This window comes from Xiphophorus maculatus, chromosome 9 (genome assembly GCF_002775205.1).
Source record: "Xiphophorus maculatus strain JP 163 A chromosome 9, X_maculatus-5.0-male, whole genome shotgun sequence".
NCBI classification, from domain to species: Eukaryota; Metazoa; Chordata; class Actinopteri; order Cyprinodontiformes; family Poeciliidae; genus Xiphophorus; species Xiphophorus maculatus.
The window spans coordinates 6030190-6054382 of NC_036451.1; the positions used below are offsets into that span (position 1 = coordinate 6030190).

General features: G+C 38.5%; 1 protein-coding gene across 2 annotated transcripts in view; it reads left to right on the plus strand.

Moving 5' to 3' along the window:
* Positions 1 to 24193, plus strand: part of dennd1b (DENN domain containing 1B) — a 141091-nt gene that overhangs the window by 10336 nt on the left and 106562 nt on the right. For both annotated transcript variants that reach the window (XM_023339654.1, XM_014469446.2), the window contains exon 3: positions 18418 to 18461. In XM_023339654.1, the coding sequence (XP_023195422.1) occupies positions 18418 to 18461 (44 nt within the window). The remainder of the gene's footprint in view (positions 1 to 18417; positions 18462 to 24193) is intronic.

Consider the following 24193-nt stretch of genomic DNA (forward strand, 5'->3'; position numbering starts at 1 on the left):
CTGCGTCCTGATTGGCTAAACAGTCTCCACGCTTCTTCTCTACCTGTGTGCCAATAACATTACAGTATTTAAATATACGTAATACAGCTTGGCAAATTTTTGGTAAATGTTTTTACCCAGAAGAAAAATAGAGTGACAACAACTACCGATAACTGTGTTCTTCTTTCAAAAAAATCACACCTGCACCACAGGCTTCAGAAGAAAAAGACACTAGAGAGCGGAGTCAGGCTGCAGCGTCACAGTCAGAGGAACAGTGAAATACGCGAGTCACAATTTGTCCTACTGTACTTAGTATTGATGATTAAAATGATTATTTTACTGTAGTTATTTGTAAGAAAGCGTTATATTTGTTTAAAAAAATGCTTGGGCCTGAAAACAGGTTTTGTTCTTTGGTTTCAATGTAGAGTATTTAATTACCGGTATGCTGTATAATAATTGTAAAAAATAAAGGTAACTACTTCACAGATTTTGCCTATCCCGGGTTCTTTTTGGAACGCAACCCCCGCGAAAACGAGGGTTTGCTGTATTTTTATGATGTTATACTGAAGACTAACTTCAGTAAGAGCTCTTGTTTTAAGTCTTGATTGGAGTCCTCACTCCCTTATTCACTCCTGCTAGCCATAACATAAAAACATTACAATGGATTTCTCATATTTGCAGGCGTAATTTCTCTGAGAACAATCATTCATGTTTTGCTTGCATATTGGTATTAAGTTATTCAAACTAACCGCCTGTTCTGAAACTACTGGTGTCTTTTTTTATGTTACATCAGCCACATCTCTTGCTTCTTCCTTTGTGATCACACTGCTGGTTAAAGAGTGACAAGTTGCAAACTTTCTGTCTCACCTTCTGATGACTTGCAATGACAGAGAAAGAGACTTTTGACAACGAGGGAGGAAGGAAATCATTCACTCTTGTGTGACTTTTGCAGACGTATAGTATTTACAATATAAACATGGTGCCAAGTGTTGGACAGGGAATGAAGATGGGAGGCTAAAAAAAGAGGCAAATACTCTGCTGGTGGTAACATAAACTCAGAACCAAGACTCAGAGGTTTGTTGGTAGAGCCTTCCCGCTCTCTGATGCAGCACTGAAACTCCAGGGGAACTGTATGTTTCGGCTGTGTGTGGATACAGGTAGATTCTGTGTTGTTTGTAGGGGTGTGTGTGTGTGACTGCATCTATAAGATTGAAACTCAGAAGCTGGGAGAACTGCAGGAGGCTCATCTGAATTCACTAATGCTGCCAGACTGGAGGGGGGTGTAGATGGTTAGGGAGGGAGGGGGGATCATGGAAAGACTTCTAGGCACTGACACCAGCAGGCTATTTTTAGACTTCCCCTTTTCATGGCAAAAAAGTGGGGAAAAGTAGGAACCCAATCAATAATTTAAAATGAAAAGATTTTGATGAATGCAGAAGAGTTTCATCACATTATCCCACTTGCAGTCTTGCAACAGTCTTCTTGGTGGCGTGTCTTTTTTTTTTTTGTTTTGTTTGTGTGTTTTCTCCATGTACTGTGCAATTTTATGGGCTGGCAGCTGGATTTATTTTCCTGTGATCACTGTTGAATTTTATTTCTAAAAATCTGTGGCAGTTTTATGCGCTTTTATGATGGATGTTTTTATGAGGCCACAAAAATGTCCATCTGCACGACGCTTCAAGAACAAAAAAAAAGTTATTGTTTTTAATTCACACGAGTCCTGTCAAAATGTGACAGATGATTTAGTGTATGCCGTATGCTTTGCACAGCAGATGGTGCAAATGTAGACTGTTGTACTCCAACAACTGCGTAAAACCTGATTTTCTGAGTCAAAGCACAATAATTGGCAGGTACTTATGTGTGTAATACCAGTGTGGCCTAGTTTAGCCCACAAACGAACAGGATTAGCTCAGCCTTTGCTTTAATATAGCTTTGGTGATGATAATCTGTGCTAGTCTGTTAAATTGGATTTCAGGGGAGAAAAAAAAAAGTTGACTTTTATGATATGTCATGATAGGATTTGACTGAGTATGGATTTCATTCATTTTTTTCCCCATCTCAAATTGAGATTTCATGTTTAATAAAAAAGCACACCAAAAAAAGAGGAAGCAATAAGTTGGTGAGAATTCAACCGACAGTTGCAGAAAAGTGATCGTGTTTCGTTTTGAATTAGTGAACTCAGGCATCATTGCAATACACAATATCAGCACACGATGAAAGCAGTTTATTGTAAAGCCTGGACCTCAAATTTTAAATTAGAATTTGTCCAGTGAGGAGGAGGAAGTCAGGAGAAGCTTTATATCGGTACATTATCTTCGATACATAGCAAACTGGCACCATACTTGGAATTTTAGGTGTTCTGTGGTGATTCTGGGCTTATGTAATTTACATTTAAGTTGCACATGACCACTTGTGACAAAAATTACAGTTTAAAATGCATAAATTAATTTATCTCTGTTGAATGAACTTCTCAAATAACAGTTTGAAATAAACCACACCAGTCGACACAATAGTATATCTGCGATACCTGAATACAGACACATTAGAACACTGTTCAGAGAGGAAGGATTAGAACAGCTGCCTATTAACAGTCACTATTTTTTTTTTTTTTTTTACAGAACACGGTTTTTACCCTAAAACATTTTGTGTTCTGTTTATAATAAATACTGTACAACTCAGGCAGAGCTTTAAGCAAATTTTATACAGCAATAGTCACAATATTGGTCATTTTAGACATCATAAGTTACACAAGGAATAATGCATCAAATGTTTTACTCGTTAGAACAATCTTAGTTGTTTTTTGAGAACTGTAGCCAGACTTGAACAGAGCCATAACTCTATTCAACTATCATCTATTTCCTCAGCTCTCAGCTGTGATGACTTCACGGAAAAAGAGATAAGTGGTTCTATTTAAATTATTTTTAGCATTTTTAGCACCTCCCAAACATGCTAACTAGGTGATCAGTCAGTGAGGTAGTCTGAGGTGGTAATAACTTTTAGCCTGGTTTGATCTAGTCAAGTTTATTTGTATAGGTCATTCTAAATTTATTTGAGATTTCAGAGTAATTAAACATATTAGCATTTTCTAAATGTCCTACTTGTTAGAACCCATCCCAGATTTTTAAAGTTGGTTTCCCTTTGGCTAGTACTATAACTAGGACTGATCTGGAATGTATGAAATTCAGTGTATTGTTTGGGTTGAATTGAAATAATGTAATTCTGTATTTACATTTAATGTATGTACTTTGTAAAGGTCCTTGAGATGACTGTTGTGGTGAGTTGGTGCTGTACACATAAATTAATCTAACTGTATTTGATTTAACTTATTTGTAAGAAAATAGCATCTTTTTTTTTTACATGCACTAAACATTTTTAACTATGTTATAAACTTCATCACTCTAATTTTTAGATTGCATTTATTTGCACGGTGAGAACAAAGCATGGCTTTGTTAAAGAATGAGTCCCAGTTACATTCTAGTAGCATTCTAGTTACATTCATTGGGCTGGTGTCAGTTTAATACTATGAAAGATGAATGACAAAAGATGAAAATGTGTTTCTCCCGCCTATTAAGAAAATCAGCCTCTTTACTGACATGATATGAGGACTGGTATCTGGACATGTAGACTACTCTTGTCCTTTAAACCTTAATTTTATGGTCAAGGCCAAATCCAAGCACAGCCAAGAGTACAAGCCGACTGTCTGTGCTGTCATTTCAGCTTTCGTTCTTGATATTTACATGTCAACAGCGATGCCCTCAGGCTACGTCTCGCCACTCGAGGCTGTTCCTAGTTTGCCTAACATCAAACAATTACTGTAAAGACGAAGGCGTTTACACGCGTGTGGTACCCCTACTGGCCCCTAATTTGGGTTCTGGCCTACTTTTTTAGGACGGAAAAAAAATAGGTCAATCTTGATGCCTCTGTAAGTGTCCAAACCTTTTACCGTTGCAGATCTTCTCAATCAGTCTTTGTTTGCAAATCTGCATAAAGACACATTTATAAATCCCTCTCCTTCCAGTAATCATTAATGTCTCAACTGGACAGCTTTTTTTTTTAAAAGTGAAATCTTTTGTTAGACATTTCTTTTTTGTATTAATTCTTTAAGAGAAATGTAGCTAAAGTGTTGACATTTAAGACTCCAGTCAGTCTGGCATCACTTAAGTTAAACTGTTGTTCGTGTTCATCTGTGGGAAATTAAAAGGTTTGAATTACTTTGCACTGTTCTTTGAACACCCACAAATGCACCAGTGTTGGAGCTTCAAATTTTCATTGCAAATTTTAGTGTGAATTTCCATGTACAAAGTTATTAAGACAGGTTTAGTTATTAACTGATGTTCTAGTATAAGGCAAAAATATCTAGTCATATTCCATAAATTACGGTTCTGATGAGGCTCGTTTATAATATATAAAAAAGATAGGAACTTTAATGTGTTTAAGTTAATTACATTGATTTTGATGTGTTAACATTTTTTATTCAATTTATCACTTTTTTTTTTTTTACATGCAGAAGTCCTGGGCTGGAGTCTTTATATTGCATTCATTCATGGTCAAGAAAGCAAAAAAGTTCTAATCCCGTATCACGGTTTAGTAAATACATGTGACTGTTTCATTATCTGATACATGAACTTTGTTGAAGGCTATTTACCTTCAACGAATCAGTTAACAGGATGAGTCATTCCTGCCTTCTACAATCTGGAGCAGTGCATTAAAAACATCCACCACATTTAATCTTTTATTTGGAATTGCCATTCCAATTGTGGTTTTTCTTAATCATCAAGTGTTCTTTTGTAAGTTTGACAAGTGTCTGATCAAGTCACAACCTGAAGCTCTCTGTTAGGAAGTAATTTGATCTCTCTTTGATCACTTTTGCAATTAGAAACACATCTGCTGTGTTTGTGGTTGAAGAAAAGATGACTCCAACCGCCTGTAAAAGTGGAAAGAACTCTCCAATGAGTGAAAAACTATAGTCCTCAGCAGTAATTAATAATAACAAACAATTTTTATCTAAGATGAACTTATCAATTACCTTCGTCTTTTCCGAGTTAGCTTGGAGCTTTGTCATTGTTTCATGGTCCTCTGGCTTACAGAGGCAGGGTTCTATCAGCCGTTTTACTTTTACCGCCAGGTGGAAACACTTGAATATATTGCTTCTCATTTCCTTCATCTTTTAAGATATTCCAGATTAAATTTACACAGCTTGAGTATTGTGTGGACATTTTTAAAACTATTTCTCTTGAAGGCAGAAGGTTAATGTTACATTTGTAGCTCACTTGTGTATTTTTATGTGTTCACAATAAATTGTCCGACTCCGGGTTCCTCTGTTCTTTCAACGTCTGCATTTTTGTGTTCTTCAGATTTAGCATTTGCATAGTGTTTCCACCAACTCAGAGCAAAGTTTGAGTTTGTGCTGTGCTAGATTGCATAATTTTGCACTGCAAGTTGTTTTACGCTGAAAAACTGGCTTTTCAAGATTTCTCCCTGATTTGTCAAAAGTTTGATCAGAGTATGCTTAAATAGATTAATTACTGGTTTAAATAAAGTTTTAATACCTCAACTGTAAAATGATATACTTCTTTGTATTTAATTTTTTCCCTTTGGTTTTAGATTTACGTTAAGCTGAACAAGCCAAATTTTATCAAAAAACCCAGCGTGTTAACCTTCCAGTAAGTGTAGTTCGTCAAAAGTTGACATGCAGTAGTTTTCTGCCAAATTACATGTAAGAGTGGATCATTCTTATGTGCAAAGCTGCATTTTGGTGATGTTTTGCCAGTATTTTTCTGTCAGTGCGCCGTCCATCAGTCCTGCAGCATGCTGAGGCCCCTGTGTATATGTTTGAGTTTAGGTAGAGTTGTACGCTTTTAACAGATCCAGGTATGTTGCCATCCCTGTGGAAGGATTGGCTGACTGAGAGCTGACTGCCTGACTGAGAGCTGTCTGTCTGTCAGCCTTTGCATGTGAACTTCAAATCACAGCTCGGCGGCACCGAGCATGTAGCCGCCAAAGGCAAGGCTTTACAGTGTCATCAGCGCCACGCGGCTGCCTCTGGGTGCTGTGCCATGTGACATTAACTGAGATCGATCCCCTCCACACCTCAAGGAGCTTCTGTGCTGCACACGGCTTTTTCTCTTAAAAACAATCGTCTAACAAAGACCTCAGCAGCTTATAGCAAATTACCAAGCAAACCCTTGAAATGTTCTGTGATAGACAAACACTAAAGGTGCATAATTGTTTAATAATCTTAATTAAATGGAGTCCAGCTTTTTTCAGCATTTATTTAGCTGTTCTGTGAGGACTGTGTGAGGTTTGTTAGGACTCATTAGTGAACAAGCCACATGATGAATGTAAAATGTTTTGGAAATGTTTTATTTTGAAAGGCTCCCCGGATGGGGGAGAAGAGCGAACCTTCGGGGACAGCCGAGTTTAGTGACAGCTGATGGAGTAGCGGAAAAGAAATTAAATGTTCGACACTGAGAAAGAGCTCAATTGTTCCTGTGGATTATTCTACAAAGGAGAATCTAAGTATCTGGACACCCACAAGTCTTACACTAACACACAATGTGGTGAAGATTATAGATTATCGATCGATCCAATATTAATATCTGTATCGGTCACGATTTTTCTATTGGGCAGTCATGATTTATTATTTATTTTACATTTTCTTAGAATTTCTAATTGCACTTTGAACCATTTGTTGCGGTCTGTTTTTACACATTATTTTTCTCAGTTTCTTTATTATTTGTTAGATCTTCAATCAGGCACACCTGATCTTTTTTGGAAAACTCCAACGCTAGCAGCACATAGCTGATGCACAAGGAGCGCAGTATCTTTGGTAGCTCTGGAGGCGCTCACCCACTGCTCAGGTGGGAAAATCTCTTGAGATGACAAATGTGGATCATTCTCTCCACAAACATGGCCTTCAAGAGTAATAAGGAAAAAAAACAAATTCTGAAAAAAAGCCATAGGGTGTCTTATTTGCAGTGTCATCTAGAGGACAAAGCAAACATGTGGAAGAGACTCCTCTGATCAGATTAGAGTACATACAAAATCTTGTGTGGGTTGGAAAACCTGCACTGCACTAGGTGCATTAAGGCTGAAACAATTAATTACAATGAATCGATTATTAAAATAAAAAAAGTATTTATTAGGGGGTTCTAAATACCAATGCACATCACATTCCTCAGATTCTTAATTTGTAAAAAAAAAAAGGAAAAAAAATCATAAACAATACATAATTTCCTTCAACTTAGTAGTTATGGACAACTTTATTGTCTGTATATTAAAGTTCAAGCGGTTTAAATACTTGCAAGGAACTGTGTATTATGCACATTAAAAAAAACATCCCTCTGTATATTAATGTAGTCACACCAGCCCTCTCCTTCACTTTGCCTTTGACTGAGTTCATAGAACTGTTATTTGTCTTTATTTTCATAGATGTTTTGATGCAGCAGATGAAAGCAGATGGTTGGAACATATGCAGAAACATATGCATTTACATAAAGACATGTTTCAGCCAACTAGCAGCACCCACCAATGAAATCACTGTGTTTACTTGGTAGCACTCCGACCAAAACGACGCTGTTTGCTCCTCTGTCACGTGTTTGTAAATAAACACTGATAGTGGCCTGGAGTCCAGCTTTTTATATTATACATTATATTTTAATGTCTAAGGCCTGAAACGCTACAGAGTAAAGTCATTGGACTCCACCCATAGAGATGCCGTTTTAGTTTATGTTCCTGTTTAAAGGAGGACCCCCTCCTCTTAACAAACTCGCTGTGTGGTGGCTGTGTTGAAGATGCAGTCATGCGACGCTGGTGTTTGACATAATGTTGGACCAGTATGGAATCTGACTGGGAATATCAACGCTGATACGTGGTGATACAGAGAGGCTGTCACAAAGGTTGCATCCATATGCTGTGCCACTCATTCGTGAAGCTGTGAAATTGGGTTGCATCCCAACTAGCCCGGAGACAGTATCGCTTTCACTCCTCTCATTCTGTCTCTCTCACTCTCTCTCTCCACCTCTTCTCCACCCCCCCGTCTCTCTCTCTTTCTCTCAGCTCATCCCACTGAAGCATTTTTCTCACATTGCTGGGGAAGACGGAACAACTAATGTGGCATTAATAGGGTCACATCATCTCCATGCAGCTCGGTCTTTCTTCCCCTTCCAACTGAGACTGTTGTTTATCTTTTTCAGATGTATCTGTAGAGATGGCTTGGAAATCCCTCAGGCCAGCATCTCTCACATGTGAAGGCTGCCAGTTGGGTTTTTTGGCTGGCAGCTCAGACTCTACCTTAGAGGTTGTTTTTTCTCTTTGTTTATTCAAATTTTTAAGCATTTGGAGGCAAATCTCATCACTCCTGTGAAAATGGAGACCTATTTATAGATGTTATCTAGATCAGCTTTGTGATGCATTTGATGGTGCTTATCTAAAAAAAATAAATTATTTTATAGTGTTAGATATAACTAAAACTGAAAATTAAATAAAATAAATATGGTAACTGACTTGAATCCAGGAAAGTTTTCCAGAAAACTGGGTTTATCTCTCTCATTTTGCGGTCCTTACTTTAACAACATAGTGTGACCAATCAAGATTAGTAAACTTAAGGAGCATGTCATAGTTTTAAGATGTGTCTGAAAACATTCAAAATCAGCATGAAATGTAATGCCATTTGCAGTACGAGACGTGATAGGCAAATTGAAAAACCAGTTTTAAACGTCCCTGAGTATGTTTTTCTTTCTGCTGGCTTTTGAAAGATGCCAGATAATCTGCTTAGTCCTTTAATTGTGAGCGAAGGGGCCGGGCCTCCTCCCGGCCAGAATAAGACTGCTGATCCAGAAGTAAAACGATGACCACTGCACTTATTCCTTCCTTTAGGTTGTTCAACCCCCCTTAGTTTTCTTTAGCCGCCCCTCGTCTCCGCCTCCTCCAGCGTTGCCTCCATCAGAGGGAAGAAAGCTTCTTCTTCTGACAATAGACATTTTTTGCCATATGTTGGCTTGACATCTTCATCAGGTTCACAGCAGGTTACCTTAGTTAACTTTCACTCCACTGCCTGATGGGATTTTCTCCTCCCGATTCTCCAGTCGGCCCTGGCTCAAAGTCTAGACGGCCTCCGAGGCAGAGTCCCTTTAGCCCCCTGTCCACAATGGCCATATTGTGGACGCTTAGTAGTGCTAGCTTCCTCCAGTTATAGCAAACAGGCTAGTGCTAAAACAATGCTTTTGTCCAGGGGCATATGAGGGGGCCTAATCCACTACATACTGTGAAATAAGTCTCTGCCTGAGATGAGAGCAAGCGAGAGAAAGTGAGTGAATGAAATCTTTGCCAAGGAGGTTAGAGTGCAGCAGTTTAACCCCTGGCCACGAAAGAAGGAGGAGAGGAGGCAAAGGGAGAGGGAAGAAAAGAGGAACAAGAAGAGGCAGGCGCTACATCCCTTCATCTCTTCAACACGGATGGAGGAGAGGGGCTGCCGGTGGCTTTCTCAGCTTCTCTTCTCACCAGAAGAGCTGCTGTTCGCCATATGGGATTTGGCCTCCCTTAACAAACAGGCCTTCTATTCACTCACATTCAGTCGTCGATGGAGAAAAAAGTGCATTTTTATGCCTTTACAACACTGCATGGCCATGAGGGCTCCAAGTCTGTGTTTGATTCACATAGTATAGAGAATTATAAACCAAAAGCTTTCATCTAAATGTGTATTCACACTGGATTTAGAGTTGGCTCTTTTTGTGCTTCACTGAAGTCCCAGTTTTAAAGTGCCTCTGTTACTGCTAAGGTGATCATATAGAAGTACAGAGCACAAATCTGCCTCTGGTCCGTGGGCGTATTCCACGTTCATCATATGCTTATTCCAGTTGTTTGAAAAGGATATTTTTATCCAGCACTGTGTCAGTCAAAGTTAGTAGGCATGTTTTTTTCCTCTCTCTTTCAGTGACAAAATGACTTCAAGTTGAATAACTCGCTGTGCAGCGCTGGGCAGTGTGAGGTTTCTGACACACTGGTAAAATGTGCCAACTTTTCCTCCAACCAGCAGCATTAGGAATGACATCCTCTGCCAGCAGCTTCTTTTTACCCTACTTGAAAATCCCAAGAAGCACAGATTTATGCCAAGACGAACATGCCAACGTTTCTCATTTAGAGGCAACAGACAAAGATTTGTGGGTAAAATTAAAGAAAAGGGAGATAAAGCAGCAAGTTTATTTCATCTCTAATCTTAGAGCAGATATACTGTACATGAGTGAGATGGGTTGCAGTTAGAGATTCACCAATAAGATTTTTTTTTAACCAATAGCAATTTTTATTTATTTATTTATACATGTGCATGACTGATGTGTTTGTAGAAACTGTCCAACTGGCTAAATAGTTCAGTAGCATGACACATGCAACATTTAAAGTATTTTAACCAATCTCAGTTTAATTTTATTGAATAACATTGAAGAATAACTGTGAAACAATACAAAGTTGTTTTAGCTGCACATGAGGCAGTGCTCTTAAATATAAATGAAAAGTTTAGATGTCACCTGGAGGGCGGGTCTGTAAGTCATTCTGCTCTCACAGCAGAGCAGAAGGGGAAGCTGATTTTCACATATTTGCGGAGGCAGACGAGATCGATGAATAAGATCGGTTTCTAATGCAAGTATCAGCCGATCGCAAATTATCCAAAATCAACTGATCAATTGCCAGTTGATTGATCAGTGCATTCCTGCTCCTAACAATCCTTTGTGATATGAATATTGCACATTGATGTTGTGATGTTGATATTAATTTGATGCATTTCTGGAAAATATTTTAATTTTAAAAATCTTTTTCCAGTATTTACCCTTTTGATTGCTTATTAGCGAAAGGGGAGAAATAATTGTAAGCTGATTGGTTCATTTTAGAACCAGTGTCTGTTTAACATGTTGCAAATCTAATTGTTTTGTAGCTTTCATGTATTATTTCTAATTACCGGCTGACCCTCTCGCCCCCGGCTTTTAGTGACAGGCATGTTAAAAGTAGCCAAAACATTGATTTTTGAACCATATCAACCACCCAGGCCCCCTCCACCCCTCTTCCCTCACCAGTATCTGTGTCATGGCTCAGGGCTGCCGGATTGTTGCCCCCACTGTGACTGGGGGAGGTCAGCCATGCTTGAAGCCCTCAGGGATCAATGGACAAGTCACTGTACTGTAAATACTCACTCCTGAGCTTGCTATCCATCTGTAAACACATATCTACTCATGCAGTACACATTTTCACACACGCTGCACGCAGGCACCAGTGGTCACTTCTTGAGCTTTTTCGTCACATTCGCCCATCTCGATTTTCCTGGGTGTGAATGGAGGAATCTAACTCTCAATAGGTGATTTCAATTCAATTCTCACCCATTGGATTTGTTTACATCGCACTGGGGTGATATATGCTATAGGTTGTTTTCATTCTGTCAGTCTTGCTGCCACTAGTGTCACATAAAATTGACTGTTTTTATGCTGCATCCAACAACTTTTTATAGATTGTGTCAGCTGTAGAAAATCCAATAAAAACATATTCAGCCTTTTTTTGTTTTTGGCATTGATGGAGGTGACAGAGTATTTTTTCTGAATAAATGTATCATTCAAGTAGGTCTTAGTGTGAACGATGGATGTGTGCACAAGCAGCTGCAAAGAGGGTAACAATGTGAAAAAGAACAAGAACCTTGTTAGAAATCTATCAGTTCAATTCTGATGCGCATATGTTGTTCAAGGAAAGACTTTTGTATAATGCAAATGTTTTGTAGAATTTCCTATTTCCATTAACTGTACAGATTTATTTTTGACTACACAAGCCTGCATTGTTCTCCAAAACTTCTGTTTTTCCAGTTTCCAAAGTAAATCTACCTTACCTAAGCTCTGTGTAAAAGTTTTAACAGACAAAATGAGGCATTTTCAGAGTTTGTGACGCGATGGAATGTAAGTTTCTGGAAACACAAAAATGGTGGGAACTCATAAAAAAGACTAAATGCCTCAACTTGGATCTTTGGCAAGTTGAAACATCCACAGATGATTCAGGCTGCAAAAGAGATTTTCAGCAGCAGGTAACAGGAAAACTAACCATATTTTGGAAAAGTTGCCCTTTTTCTTCTTTTTGACCTGTCTGTTGTGAAAAATCCTGTATTTGGAAATGATGGTTTTCCCTTTGGAAAACTCTAGAATACTTGCTGTTTTAGTAAAGCTAGCCACAAAATGCACTAATCACTAAAATAAGACGCTAAAGACAACTCCAACATTTTTTCTTTGTTTTGAAATAATAGTAAAATGCTTTCTCACATGGTGGGATGCCATCTTTTCCTCAAACATAAATTGCTAATGACTAGGCCTGTCATGATAGCAAATTTTGCTGAGCGATTAATTGTCTCAAAAAATTATTGCGATAAACGATAATATTGTCTGAAGATCTTTTTACACCGATTTAATGGAAATGACGTAATAATGCATGTGATTTCCTGCCAAAGACAGATGCACTTTATTTTCAAAAGAATATTTAACACTGGAACTGATAAACAAAATAAACAAAACAACCAAAAACAAAATGGATTCTCAGACTCCATTAATAAAAAATGTACTTGATAAAAACTAAACAACATAAAGCCAAAGTGGAAATAAATACTGCATTCAACCTAAAGAGTGCAGATTATGAAGTCTGTATATTATGTTGCCCTTCAGTAATAATTAGATTTAAATAGAGAAGATGGGCACATCGACTACCTGATGCAATAGTTCACACTATATGATTTTTTGCTCCTATTTTTCCCCTTATGACAATCTTAGATCGTTGGTCTTCCTAAAATTGTGTGGTGTGTTACGGTAGATCGTTGTTGCCGCTCCGATCTAAATCAGGGGTTTTTCCCCGACTGGGATCTTTAACGCAGCCTGTTGAATGTGACAGGTAGCCAATCAGAAAGCGCGGATTCTCCTCCGTGTTTTCTGAGGGGAAATTACGTCGGGGAATCCCAAACAGCTGACACGGAGCAACCCGAAGTCCAGCCGACGTGGAAACAACATTAATGTTTATTCAACATGCAAAGAATGCAGAAATGACAAGGGGAGGAGTTGGAGCGAAATTGCTACCGCAGTTGATAAACCCGGTAACTTTTCAGCTGTTCTTCGTTAACGTGATGTAAATAGGTTCTAATGATTTTCATTCAGTCAGGACTGACACTAGAGCCACATGCATTGCAGGTAGATTGTAGTAAAGCATTGATTAATGTCTTACGGTGGCCGACAGGTGCAAATGCGCAGCAAAAGAGAAAACATGCGAACAAAAAAGAAGACACCCCCGAATGAAATGCAGCAAACAAAAAGAGAGACGCAAACACCCCCGAATGAAATGCAGCAAATAAAAAGAGAGACGCAAACACCCCCGAATGAAATGCAGCAAATAAAAAGAGAGACGCAAACACCCCCGAATGAAATGCAGCAAATAAAAAGAGAGACGCAAACACCCCCGAATGAAATGCAGCAAACAAAAAGTGTTGAAAACGGAAGTGCTCCAGACCACTAGGGGGAGTCAAAGAAAATAGTATTCATTTCTATGGGACCAGATGCAAGATTCAGAGAAAGAAATTTGAAAGAAAGTAAAGGTATCTCTCTGAATCTTGCATCTGGAAAGTGTGATTATTGTGAGAAGTCTGAAACAATAGAGCATGTTATTTTAGAGTGTTGTAAGTATGAAGAAGAGAGAAGATGCATGCTGAGAGAGTGTGTAGGTATTAAAGAAAGGTTTAATTTAATAGAATTTTTGAGGAGAGATTTCGGGAGTAGACATATTCAAATAATTATTCGGTATCTTAAAAAAACAAAGCTATTTCATAGGATATGAGTAGAGCAAGTTGGGTGTGAATGTGTAAAGAATATCAAAGAGGGGTATATAAAGTTATAAGCAAGTTGGATAATATAAGCAGGTGTGTATGTGTGGGGGTATGTTTAATCAGGAGTTAATGGAGGGAAAAGGTAGAAAGTGAAAGTTTATAGACCATCTCGAACCACACTCCATACTGGTAAGTGGCGGTAATGCTACTGTAAGTTTGTTGCCAACCGCCAATAAATACCAAGAAGAAGAAGAAGAAGAATCTTGCATCTGGTCCCATAGAAATGAATACTATTTTCTTTGACTCCCCCTAGTGGTCTGGAGCACTTCCGTTTTCAACACTTTTTGTTTGCTGCATTTCATTCGGGGGTGTTTGCGTCTCTCTTTTTATTTGCTGCATTTCATTCGGGGGTGTTTGCGTCTCTCTTTTTGTTTGCTGCATTTCATTCGGGGGTGTTTGCGTCTCTCTTTTTATTTGCTGCATTTCATTTGGGGGTGTTTGCGTCTCTCTTTTTATTTGCTGCATTTCATTCGGGGGTGTTTGCGTCTCTCTTTTTATTTGCTGCATTTCATTTGGGGGTGTTTGCGTCTCTCTTTTTATTTGCTGCATTTCATTCGGGGGTGTCTTCTTTTTTGTTTGCATGTTTTCTCTTTTGCTGCGCATTTGCACCTGTCGGCCACCGTAATGTCTGGTTTTAAAATTAGTTCACTGGACTTGTAGCCATTATTTTGTGCCCATTGTTGGACACCACATGGCAGGAACGAACTCGATCGAACCGTTATAGCTAGGATTTCTGTCGGCTAATGTGTGGTCTGTCAGGTTTTGAAAATGGGCCGACAATCGGCAGACAGCTCTAAGATCGTTTAGTGTGCGCTGGGCTTTACACTAAGGAAATGTGGAAGGGAGGGTCAGTGGAGAGCACCGGAGCAGAGCCCTTTTTCATTCGGTGTCATCAACAGAAAGAGAAAAAGGCCGGAAGAGACGATAATGCCGATAATTGCGACAGGCCTACTAATGACTGTTCTTGGCAGTAGTTTTTGGATCATCAGGTCAATGCTAATGCAAAAAACAGAAATCTCTCACAAAACTTGGATTTCAATTAAATTTTACCTTTTGAGCAGAAGAAACAGCTGACGTGGACATTTCAAAACTGTGATAGCTAAATATTGAAGATCTGTCGTGGTGACATTTGTGTCCCTCGGTAGAGCAGCAGGGATCTCTTCACCTCTGTAACCTTCAACTCTCAGCTTTAACTCCTTCAGCATCCTTTCTACACCCACCATTCACCCAACACCTTCAACGGAGGGGTGCATGAAGTGCGAAAAATAGAGAAGGAGGCAGGGGGTGTGCAAACCTGAATATGACAGACATCTGGAAGTAGTAGGAGGGGAAAGAGTTGTGTTGTAAAATGTCTTAGGTAAGCATGGCGGAGTGATGCTTACCATTTCAGGAGATGAAGTCCTGAAATGAAGCAGAAATATGTGTTAATTGAGAAAAATCATGGAGGGAGAAGATGGTGACAAACGACAGGGAATCCAGAAGAAAAATGATTAGCAGTTGAAATAGGAGAAATAAGCTCCTGAAGGAACCTGGAGTGAATGGGATGAAAAGGCGACATGTATTTACATGTTCATGTTAAAGTTTTTTGTTAGAGCTGTACGTCCTGATATACACCCAGCAGGAGAAAAAAAGTCTGTTCCTGTGTAAAGGGCAAATATTCTGAAAAACAAAATCCTACTTTGGCTTAATATTACTGCTTAGTGCAAGCAAAATATTTCCTTACTGTACTTTCCTTCCTATGTAAAATAAAAACACATCAGAACATAAAGCCAAGATATTATTGAGTTGTTAAGTTATCAAGAAGTTGTCAAGACATTTCAAAGGTGGAGTTATTCCATCTAAAATTTGTCAGAAAGAAAATTATTGAAAGGACAAAGTTTAGAAACTTTATTGATGTAATCGTGATGTAGGCAGTGCATGCGTCAGATGCTTCATTGACTTGGTAGGAAATCATATAAACTTCTGAAGAGTTCCCTAAAAGGTTCTCAGCATGTTTCTAATACTGTTTTTATTCTGCTTTGTGCCATCTTCATAATCAATTTCAAATGTGTTTTTCAATTGCATGATTTAAATGTGAAGATCTGCATTAACTCTACATGAAGAAGTGGGTTGCCTCTCCGGGTCTGTTAGTTTGTCCGCCTGTCTGTTTTTCCCCCTCCATCCATCTATCTGGAACCATGATTGTCAAAAAATGTGAGTTGGTTAAGAGAGAGACACTATTTTAGAGGCATGTTTGCTCATTTTTGTTGTACCTTTTTTCACAACTTTATTTTGTGTTCAGTCATGTTCTCCACATTGGTGTCCACCATTTAAGCTGTAAACATGGTTAAAAGCAATAAGAAACAGGAATATAATTATAGTGGTTCTTGTTAGTGGAACCCCCACACAACTTTGAGTGCTAAAAGTAGCCGCTCTGCACAACAAACCTCCATGTTCCCATGTCTTCTCAGGCTCTCTCTCGTCTCCAGACTTCCTGTCCCTCTTCATGTCTGTCATTCATCGCCAGCAAGCGTCTCCATTCTCTCACCCACTAAATCACCATAAAATAGCCCTGACTGTGCCAGATCATAGGCTAGAAAGAAAGGGGGTAGTCATAGTTGGATTGCTGAGCTTTGAGGTCTGGTGTTCTCTTTATTATTTTTTTTTACTGGGCTGCTCTTTTCAGGATGAGACCCATGAAATCATCCAATAGGATTACGTAAGGCACCACGGGTTCTGCTGCCGCTCCGTCGTGTACGCTGCCATTGTGTTTCTGATTCTCACAGACATCCTGGGTTGTTAGCCATGAAGCCTCTCCTAACACTGTGTGATTACATGTTGGCTTTTCATTTGATTTCTTCTATTGGTTTTTATTCACAATTGTTTAAGACTTCTGTTTCTTTTAAAATTTCTTCTCGTTCACTCATTCAATTTTCTTTGAGCAGAGATGTAGACGTGTTTATTTTTTACTCTGTAGTCCATCTGCGACAGTGAACTTGGCACGCAAAAGCTGGTCTGCTTAAATCGTTGCTGTTCCTCCCAGGGTCACTGGGTGAACTCAGAGCTGTGGAAGCCATGTTTACCAGATAACCCCCGTGTTCAGACTATAGCTGGGCGCCCGCCTGCTCTCGAACACATGGCACAAACTGGTTCTATGGTGTGAAAACTCAAACACAAGTTAATAAGAAAGTGAAACTGCTAATTCTTTCCTTTGTTCCTTTCTCAAGTTTTTGTCTAACTTTGTCCTACTGAAACGGATTTACAATAGATAAATAGACAATAAGCCTATTGTCATTTTTCTTTACCAACTATATTAAAGTATGACATATAAGAACTTGAGCATTAAAATATGTATATTTTAAACACTGTTAATGCTGCCGTTAAGTCTGTAATTTATAGATATTAGGAGCAAACCTAACATTATGCCATGCACACCTGTTGTAAAACAGGATTTCCTGTTATTTTACAGTAAAAACATTATTAGAGTTGACTTTCTCATCTGGCTTCAGTATCTTATAGTGTTAATTGTTTAGTGTAGCTAGTTGTACCATAATGTTATCTTTGTTTATATATTCTACTGAACGTAGACCCTAACAGTAACTTAGGTTGACATTTCTAAATCCATGAGTGATGAAGCTTAAAATGGAATTAGAGAGCAGTGTAGCTTGGCTTTATTTCAATCAGCCTTCCTGTTATCCGCTAAAAGTTCTGCCTCTTTAGTTGTGCAGCAGCAGGAATGAAAAAAATACTGTTTCCTAAGGTCTGATTTTTGAGCTTCGACCAGTTGGTTTTAGTGACCTTTCAGTTTCTCATTCCTTTTTTTTTGCTCTTTGCCACCATCTAAATTAAGAAAATTATGTAAATTTAGTTACTTTGACAAGTCTCAGCCTTATTTGTTCAAAACAGTAATAAATTCCCACTGAGTCTCACCCACTCACTCAGATGATATGCGCAAATATTCAGAAATGTCTTTATTCACCTGATCAGCTCCTACTGTTCACTCAAAAAATTTGAATAATAGTGTTTATCAAAACCAGCTAAGCTTTTGCATCGAACAAAACAGTATTTATTGTAAGTAGGTAATTTACTTGATCTGCAAATCCAATGATAATCCCATTTAATCTCTCATTTATGTTATTCTGTTGTTTACTGAAAATAGAAATCAGAACCCTTTTATAGGAATCAACCTTTTGGTTTAAGATTTACATCCCAGCAAAACAGCAAAGCTTGCATCAATGTAGGAATAATTAAGCAAATAAACCAGAGTGTGTTATTGTGACTTTGTTAAACGTGCATGATTCGGTGTATAATATCAGCTATCATATCTACACTGAGGATATAGATTTGCATATTTACAACACAGTCAGCCTAGATACTCTCTTGTCTTTCAGTGTGCGCTGCTCCATGTGAGTGTGTGTGCATGTCAGCATATGAGTGTGTGTGCGTGCACAGGCTCGCAGCAGCCACCCTTGCCCCCACCCCTCTCATTAATATGTATGTGATCTGAGGCAGCTAGCGAAGACGGTGTGTTTCTCACCCGCTGATTAATGCTGTCTGTCAATTACCTCTAGATCCAACCGTGCTGTGGAGCTTCCCCCAGGACCACACAGACCAGGTTGGAACACACTCTGCTTTTTCTTTTTCCACTCTCTCCAAATCTCTCACTCGTTCAGTGTTACAGACAACCTCTACCGCCAACACCACCACCGCCATCTCCTCCTCCTCCTCTGCCGTCTCTCTTCCTTTTTCCTCATGCCCAAACTCACCCTGCCTTCCTGTGGTAACCTCCCCCAGCACCTATCACCACCACCGCTCTCCTTCAGGTGCTTCCTCTCCTCCTCCTCCTCCTCCTCATCCCCAACCATCCTTCTCTGCCTGACTGTATGTCTGTGGTTGGTAATGAAAAGCAGTGAGCAGGTCTTCAATAAATGGTGAATCTGTAATTATCATGCATCCGTGACAGGAATGCACACCTCTATTTTCTCTTCCTTTTTCCTTCTCCTCTCCATCTCTTTTTTTGCTCTTCTCGTCATTCCTCCTTTTGTCTCGTATTTACTGCATTTAGTTTCAGTCCGAAATACATTGTCGTCTTTATAAGACAGTTTAAGGTAAGTATTTTCAACTTTGTGCTGCAAATGAAATATTACTAAAAATGTATGTAAATGATCCTTAACCCTAACCCTATTTTCTGAAAATGTTTATTATTTTTGTGAGCCAGACATGGGGTCAGAGATTTTTTTCATTCATTTTAGCCAATTCTGATTTTTCTTTAGGAACTATTTAATTAAATGTATATAAAATTATAAAAAGTGTTAAATTCATGTATATAAAATTAAGGTTTCAAAATATCTTAAACTCGATGGAAACAGTAAGTTGGCCTTTAACTTGTTAACTAGGGTTAAAATGTAACCGTACCATAAGACTTCATTTTTTCTACAAGATCATTTGAAAATAGTGAGTGTGACAAAGTCAATATTTGAGAAGAAAAGTTCTAATTTACTGTTCTGTTAGAATGTTAAGCCATTTGTTTAATTATTGTACATTAGAGCTGCTTTTTAGTTGTCTTTAAGTGTTGTTTTCTTTTTTTTTCTTTAGCCTTCTATAACATGAAACTAAAACTAAAAATGCTTTAGATGGTAACAAAGTCCTCACCAGAGTCTTATTACCTGCATTCACTGAATGTGTGTGAGGGTGCAGGGGGACAAGTTTCTAGCTTCCAAGAGGCTCAAAATCTTAATATTTAAAATTGTTAAGTTTGGTTGACATTTTATGCTTCTGATTCTTTGTTGTCCAAAGATTCACTGTACTGGTGTGATGTATCATAGTAAGCTCTTGACCTACTACATTAGAGCTCATAAAAAGATAAAAATAAATCAAGTTTACTTTATACTTACCATATATCTGTTACAATAATGATCATTGATTTAGTTATATTCAAATCAGTCAAGAAAGAGTGATGCATAATCCTGGGATTTTCTTTTAGCGCTGCTTTGTTACAGTATTTACCTCTGTTACCTCCTGTCACTTCATTTAGCTGCACTTAACATTGTTGAACATGAACTCAGCATCATTATATTATAAACAACTAAATAGGACCCAGGAACTAGATTATCCTTCATGCCAGTCACAGATTTTAGCAGCTGTCTCGAGGGGACGGTAAGCGCTCTTGATTTGATCGGATTTTATTTGAAAGGCCTGCTCTTTCCCTCCAAGAAAAATATTCCGCCTCAGCAGGGTGTCTGTTTTATTTTCCCTGCCTGAATTCACCTCCAGAGCAAAACACTTTAGATCCAAGTTGATCAGAATGATCTCACATGCTTTAATACAGGAGTATATTAGTATAACTGTGTAAGCAGCACATGAGATTGAATCAGTCTCCTGTGCTTTATCAGCATGTGACAAGTCCTGATCTGTGGTTTGTGGAAGAATTTCAGTATTTGCACTGGTGATAAAATTATGTAGCATATTACAGTCATAATATCTACATCCTATACTAATACTATAAATAGCATTAATAGAAACTCTTAATTTTTTATGTCTCAAACTGCTGAAATTTTGATAGGTGTGTAATCAATGTTTTGGCTACTTATATATATATATATATATATATATATATATATATATATATATATATATATATATATATATATATATATATATATATATTCTTACAATTGACCTGGAAAATAAACAGTACTGTTAGTGAGAGAATTCTAAGAACATGAGAAAGCTGCAATGTGTGCATATCCTTGAACCAATGCTTTGTTAAACCATGTATTTCAGTGTTTAGTCTACAGCATGAAGTCTTTCACCATAATAAATCTCCAACTGTCAATATTGTCTCACTTTTACTCTATAAAGCTGTGGATTGTGAAGATCTTTCCAGTTCACACCCCCTGAATCAGATTTAATTCTGAATTCTGGCTAAGTCAATTCCCAAACATCACTTTTCATTTTTGTTTATTTGGATGTAAGCATTAACAGTTTATTACACCTGTACAAATACCTAAATTCAAGCAGAGGAAAAGTAACTACAGAACATGAGATTGCTACTACTTTTTACCCTGATAGAATGTTTGAGTAAGAAAATGTCATAAAAATCCAAATAGTAAGCTGAACTACACTTCAGGTCAGACAGATTCAAGGTAATCAGTGGGTATGTATGACATCAAGAAGGCTAAAGGCTTAATTTTTAAGTACAAATAGAAGTGTTCTTACTACTGTATCTAATATTGTTTCAATAAAAAATTCAACATAAATTTAAATCACTGAATTTAGTAGCAGTTTTCAAAAACGTATTGTCATTCTGCTGACGCTAAGTAAATCAAGCTGATATTAGCAGGCTAACATGGTAGGCTATAGCTTACCAAGCTAGCCTGGTAAGGTAGTCAGTTTGTAGTTTCAAAACAGCATAAAATTAGAGTGATGGATGGCACTAATGTTTCCACATCATGACTTGAAATATTTCCAAATTGCTGAATTTCTCTTTCTTGAAAATGGGGAAAGAAGTGTAAGGAGCCCCCTTTCAGCCAGCTGACTGGCAGTCCAGAGGTAAAGGTTTGGGGAGAGGCAGTGCAGTTTTTCCACTACACTGCTGTGTGAAACTCTGTCATCATGTTAAAAGGACTTTGAACTCTTTGAGTGTTGTATCTTGATACCAGTGAGCATCACATGCTTAATCTCTATGGGTTTCGTCTAAGTGCAGCAAATGGCCAAAGAAAACCAAACCATGCAGGTTTTTATTCAGCTAAAAGTGGCCAGAGAACAGAAATCGAAGTATTTGACAGGTGACTGTAGAAATAAATGTGCAAGGTAACGTAAACAGGTTCAAAAAACACCCGCTGTAGTTTACACAGCAGTCTGGCACTTAGGTTTAAACAACTCTACTGCTTCTCTGATCCACTTTGAGGAATAAACAGACTTGTAGAAAGATGCTTCAGGCAATTTATATCTGCCCCACAAGAACCAAGGCATGCTATCAGAATAAGACATAAAGAAAAGAAAACGGTTAGAGATTTATACATATCTGAATCTAAGAAAGATGTGTTTGTGTTTACTTGAGCCTCATCCGTCTTGTATCTCCAACATCCCCACTTCTCTTTCAGTCAGTTGTTTGTGTGCATAAGATGGTCCTTAAGTTGTGTAGTTAGTGTGCTGTATACAAAGGGATTGGTCTCTTTCCCTCATATACATAAAGGCGGTATTCACAGGCCTCATTACCAGGATTAGGGGTCTTTTCCTCCTTTGTGGAGCTGAAGGCTGGAGTCCTCTAGCCACAGTCTCTGTCTTCTGTGGCCTGAGCTGGCCAGCATATGGCAGCAGCAGCCAACAGTCTCTGCAGAGGGACTCAGAGCTCAGAGCAAGGCCTCCTTTTGTTTAGGCCGTTATTGTTGCGCAGCGTAATGACATTTGTAGGCCGTAGGATCGAGGTGGAGGGGTTAGTCTTCCCCAGGGGAGGGAGACGGAAAGAGGGAGGAAGACAGAGTGGGATGGAGGGAGGGAAGGCATGTAGACAGAGAGGAGTGTGGATTATGGAAATATGAATTGATTTTTTTTTTCTGTTCAGTGGTAGAATAGAAAGCTCAAAGGAGAACAGACTGCAGGCTGGCTGACACGCCGGGGTGGTGCTAGGCAAATCTGAAGTGAGAGGGGCTTGCTGCCTCTTTCTCTCTTTCTCTTCCTGTTTTTCCTCGTCTTCCCCCCCCCCCCCCTCCTTCCTCTTTTCCTCCTTTAGCCCCTGAGACTCTCCATGCCCTGGTCATCTACAGATGCCACTTGGATAGAGATGGAAAGATGTAAGAGAGAGGGAGGGGAAAGGAGAGGTGGCTAAAGCATATATTTGAATCATAAGAGGGTTTTTTTCTTGTCTTTTTTATGTTTTTGCAAATGAAGCAGACAGATGGAAATCTGTCTGTTTTCTCTTAGATCTCATCCCAAAATTATTGAGGGGAAATCAGCAGACAGAATAGACACAGGATACAACCAGTTCCATCTAGCTAACCCCTGCATGGCGTATGTAGCGCTGGTGGCCGACTTCTCCTGTGAAGAACAGATGACGATACGATAAACACTCTGCAAGCTTCACAAACACAGAAACTAAGGCTGTTAGTATCTCCTCAGTAAGATGCTCACACAAACATACACTAATGCAAATAGCTGTATGTATGTGCTTAAAAAGAAAATAGCGTGATTGGCTTCAGGGGTGTTATTTCCCCCTAGTCTGTGATTATGTTTTACAGTTAGTTTTCAGAGTGGAATACACTGATTAGACATAATATTATGGCCATTGATAGGTTGATGCCTCTATGTGTAGCCCAGCAGCTCAAATTCACAAAGACGTTGATGCTGGTTCTGATAGAGAAATACACAATGCATTACATATTGTTACATTTGGGTCACCAACAACAACCTGCATGAAACTATCACTGCTGGAATCTGGAGTAATAGGAAAACGATCAATCTAATTTTACATCGAGAGTACGACTAGTTTTTTGTGCATTGCTTGCCTGGAAAACACATGGCACAAAGTAAAAATGGCTCAGGAATACTTTGACTTAGTTTTTAAAATTATTAGAAACCTGAAGATATTTGACATGCTTAAAAAAAGGACTGTAGTCTTGCTGTTTATCTAACTTGTCTTCTGTTTGGACTAAATTATGGTCTTGCTTCCTGTATGTGTTCTTTCTCTCTCTACACACTTTTTCAGTTTAAGAACTGACATGAAAACTTAACTGCATGTTTTTATAGGCTTTCAATGTCAATCTGTTTTAAAATCATAAAGGAACTCTTAATGTTTGCCCTCATCGTCTTTGTTCAGTTCTTTCTCTTTACCTTCATTTTATTTCCATGCATATGTATTCATCTTTGGGTTTACTGTATTTTCCACCTTGGGTGGTCATCAACCCCCTTCCTTCCACAATTCTTATCCTTTTGCCTCACAGAATACTGCTACGAGATATTGCAAATGCAAATTACACACAAATTACATTTATTTTTCTACCAGTCTGGTAGTATCAAGGGAGGAGTAAAGGAAATATTGAATTATAAATAGAATTCACTCCAAGGCCCCACATGAACTGTAAACTAAAGTTGATGTTAACTCTCCGTGGCTATTCCGCACATTTTACTGTAATAAGGAACCTTTGATCTTGCTGCTGCATACTGCGCCGAGCTGACTGTACGAGACGCTGCTTTCATTTATGCCAAGGTTGCATGTGAGAGTTCGATACTAAAGAAATATCTCTGCTTTGATATGGACACGTACGGCTATGTATAATCAATTTGTAAAGCTTTCCAAAATTTCCCAGTTCCTTTATAAGCAATTGTTGACTTCCTGTCATGCAGCTT